Raw genomic sequence first — 3,378 nt, 5'->3', positions numbered from 1 at the left:
GGTGTATACAGAGTATAACAATTTTAATACAGTTTTCCTTTCTTAAAATGTGTATCCATTTTTTGGCACCCTCTGTATATACATACTTTTGTCCAGAAATTCTACTTCTGATAATTTACCCTGAGGAAAATATCAAGAGTGTACATCCAGTTTTAACTCAGCATGCTTTACTGTAGCAGCCTTTGTCAAAGAAAAGTGTCCACAGACCAAATATCAACAATAGTAGATGAGTAAAGTAGATTATAATTCTCACAAGAAATAAAATACGAAGTTGACAACGGTATTGTGGAAGAATGTTTGTAACTATGGGAAGTCATTCATGCCATATTTCTAAGTAAAAATAGAGTAGGCGTCGCTGTGTGTAATTATAATTAGATTTCTATTTTAAAAACTCTGTCCTAGAAACAAGGTTACAGAGACCACATCAAAATATTACTAACAGCTCTATCTCTAGCTAATTTTGCCAGGAGGGTGTCAACTTAGTGAAAATTTTGTAACAAATACATTACTTTCGTAAACAGATAAAATGTAGTTAAAGTTTAAAACAAACAAACTAGGCCTTACACTTTGCATTTCCTCAGCCATTAGTTCGTAAAAGCATTCTTTGATCTGCATTGGACTTCCCCCAGTGATAGGATGTAGGAGTGACATTTCTAAAACATTTTGTACCTTCTGTTGGGTGTTGACACTCAAGGGTGAAGAGCCTCTTGGTTTCCCTTTGTTCGTAGCCTGTTGGCCCTGGAAAGTACGTGTTTGACATTGGATGCGAGCAGCACGGGGAGTACCGTCTCACAGACGTGGTAAGTGGCGGAAGATAGATGGTTTCCTACACTTGTGGGCGGAAGAGTCACTCAGTGACGTGGATCCCAGGGATCGACAAGGTGAGAAGTTATGCCAGCTCTTGGGGACTTCCTCTTGGGGACGTCCACGTTTCCGTTTTCCTTCTTCACTTGCATGTGCTAGTCCGGAACTCAATTGCCAGGATTAAACCATGTTACTTTATAGTTATTGTTGAAGCCTAGACTGAGTTTTTGTCCAGAGGAACCAGCTAATCCTGAGCTGGAGGGCTCTGGACAGCCAGGTCCAGAAATGACCCCTTAAATCTGTCACCATTCTGACACCAAACTCATTGAATAACTCAGTGTTTCAGGTGTCTGGCTTGCACCTCTTATAATTTCTCTCTTTTTTTCCTTTACAATACTTAACATTGATATGAATACTAAATTGATATCCCTGGTTAATGTTAAAATTAGCCAGTTAATGTTGTCATTAGGCATTCAAATGTGTGTGTGTGTGTGTGTGTTGCGGGAGGGACGTCTATATCTGTATTCCTGTCATTATTGTCTGACCAAAGCCTGTAGATCATTGGCAATTTAGTAAAATATCTTGGCCCCCTCAGCACTCCCCACACCCCCCAGAACATCTCCCCCCAGGACACCACCCCAGGGCACCCCATTGCCCTGGCAGGCCCTGGGCCCCCCTGTTTTCCTGTGGTGTTCCACTTCCTTCCTGTCCCTTGGCCACAGTCACTACTCCTCAGAATAGCCGGTGGTTCCCCACGGCCTTTGAAGAAATGTCCACCCTCTGTGACCAGGCTCCCGTGGGCTCACATGACCTGTCCCCTTGGCCTCTCCCCTGCTTTACTTCACAGCCCCTTTGCTCCCCTGACATGAATCGTGGCAGGTCGTCCTCCTAGTCAACGATAGAATATGAAATGGCCAAAATACTTTATTTTGTTGCTAAAAATAAGGCCCCCCATCCCACCCCTGGGCACTGTCTCTTCCTGAATCCCAGGGTGTGTGGTCTAAATGTGAGGAGGGTTCCCAAAAATCATGTGGGACGTGTCATCCTCCCATGGGTTCTGCAGCTCAGCGCGCGCGCGCGTGTGTGTGTGTGTGTGTGTGTAACCGCCTGCACACGTAGTCAAGAACTTTACACATGCGGCCAGCTTTGTTGTNGCCTGTCTCTCTGCACCTCGGCAAAGTCCTGTCTCCCAGCCGTGCGTGGCCCGTCACCTCCTTTTAACACCGGGCGCTTTGACCCCCGTTGTGTGTGCTCCTCTTTGTGGGTGAGTCACACCTGAGATCCTTATTGGTGAGGAAAGGCAGGCGGGGTTGGACTTTCCTTCCCCTGGGGCGCCAGGCCGGAGCCAGGAAGGCCACACACGGGCCTCCTGGCGGAGGGGTCAGGGGTATTTGTCAGCCTGGGAGATGGGTGGAGGGAAAGCGAATTTGACACAAGTTAACCTGGAGGAATCCATGAAAGTGGAGAGCCCAGACTAATATGAAAAATGAGAGCCCAAGTGGAGGCTTTGTTCTGCTATTGTAAAAACTTGAAAGTTATACTAATAATTCGCAAGTACATTCCAGCTGTAGACGCTCGGATCCCCCCACCCCGAGCTCCAGCCCCCCTCTGGCTGCAGTGTGCCCTCCCTCCCACGGGCTTCCTGGGCGCCAGTGGGCACGTGCTCACACACAGCTTATCCAGAGTTATAGTGTGAGGGGTTTAACTACGGAAATAGGGTCACACTACACCAGGACACAAAAACACACACACACACACACAGACGTCTTCCATCCTTCTGCAAGTTTGGGGACATTTATGTAGATTGGATACCGGAATTGCTGAATCATGGTTGATACTGCCAATTGTCCTAAATGCTATGCCGGTTTATACACCCTAGCTAACAGAATATCAGAGCCTCTTTTCACACGCTCTCACCAGCCCTAGATATTATCAGTCTTGAACACTTTTTGCAAATCTGACGGGTAAAAATTGTTATGTCATTGTTTTAATATTCACTTCCCTGATCCCTGGTGAGGTTCACCATCTTTACACACTTTTACTGAGTGTTTGACTTTCTTACATCCTTGCCGACAAGTTATTGAAACATACTTGAAAGCGGCAATCATTAAAACCATGTCATACCAGAATAGAGATATACAGATCAGTGGAACAGAATGCCTAGAGGCAGGTAGAAGTGTATGTAATAATCTAGCACACAATGAGGATGTCATTTCAAACTAATGAGTAAACGATGGGAAGAAGTCAAGAAATGGTACAGGGGCAACTTGGTACCCATTTGGGAGAAAAATAAAATCAGAATTTGCCCTCCAGCATATAGATGAAGATACTTTCTAGAAGAAATAAAGATTTGAATGCAAACAAGAAAAATCTCAGATAGAAAAATAGGGGAATATTTATTAACTTTGAGGAAAGAAACTTTTAAACAGGACTATAAAGGAAAAACCAGGAGGTTTTTGCTTGATGAAAATAATCTCTGACAGATTAGAAAACACTATAAAGAAAATTTAAGACATACATGACAAATGGAGTTAGGACATATGCAACGTTTAATATATGAAGCACTTACATCAA

The 3,378-nt window shown here is 44.3% G+C and overlaps 1 protein-coding gene across 1 annotated transcript in view; it reads left to right on the top strand.

The window, feature by feature from the left end:
• The window catches only part of RSPH1 (radial spoke head component 1), a 22,074-nt gene that overhangs the window by 10,438 nt on the left and 8,258 nt on the right, over window positions 1-3,378 (top strand). Inside the window, exon 8 of the mRNA XM_019666002.1 lies at window positions 729-800. Coding sequence (XP_019521547.1) covers window positions 729-800 — 72 coding nt within the window. The remainder of the gene's footprint in view (window positions 1-728; window positions 801-3,378) is intronic.

The sequence above is a fragment of the Hipposideros armiger genome, unplaced genomic scaffold, assembly GCF_001890085.2.
Source record: "Hipposideros armiger isolate ML-2016 unplaced genomic scaffold, ASM189008v1 scaffold_458, whole genome shotgun sequence".
NCBI lineage: Eukaryota > Metazoa > Chordata > Mammalia > Chiroptera > Hipposideridae > Hipposideros > Hipposideros armiger.
Note: the sequence above shows the minus strand (reverse complement) of the source record. Positions and strands in the feature narration are given on the sequence as shown.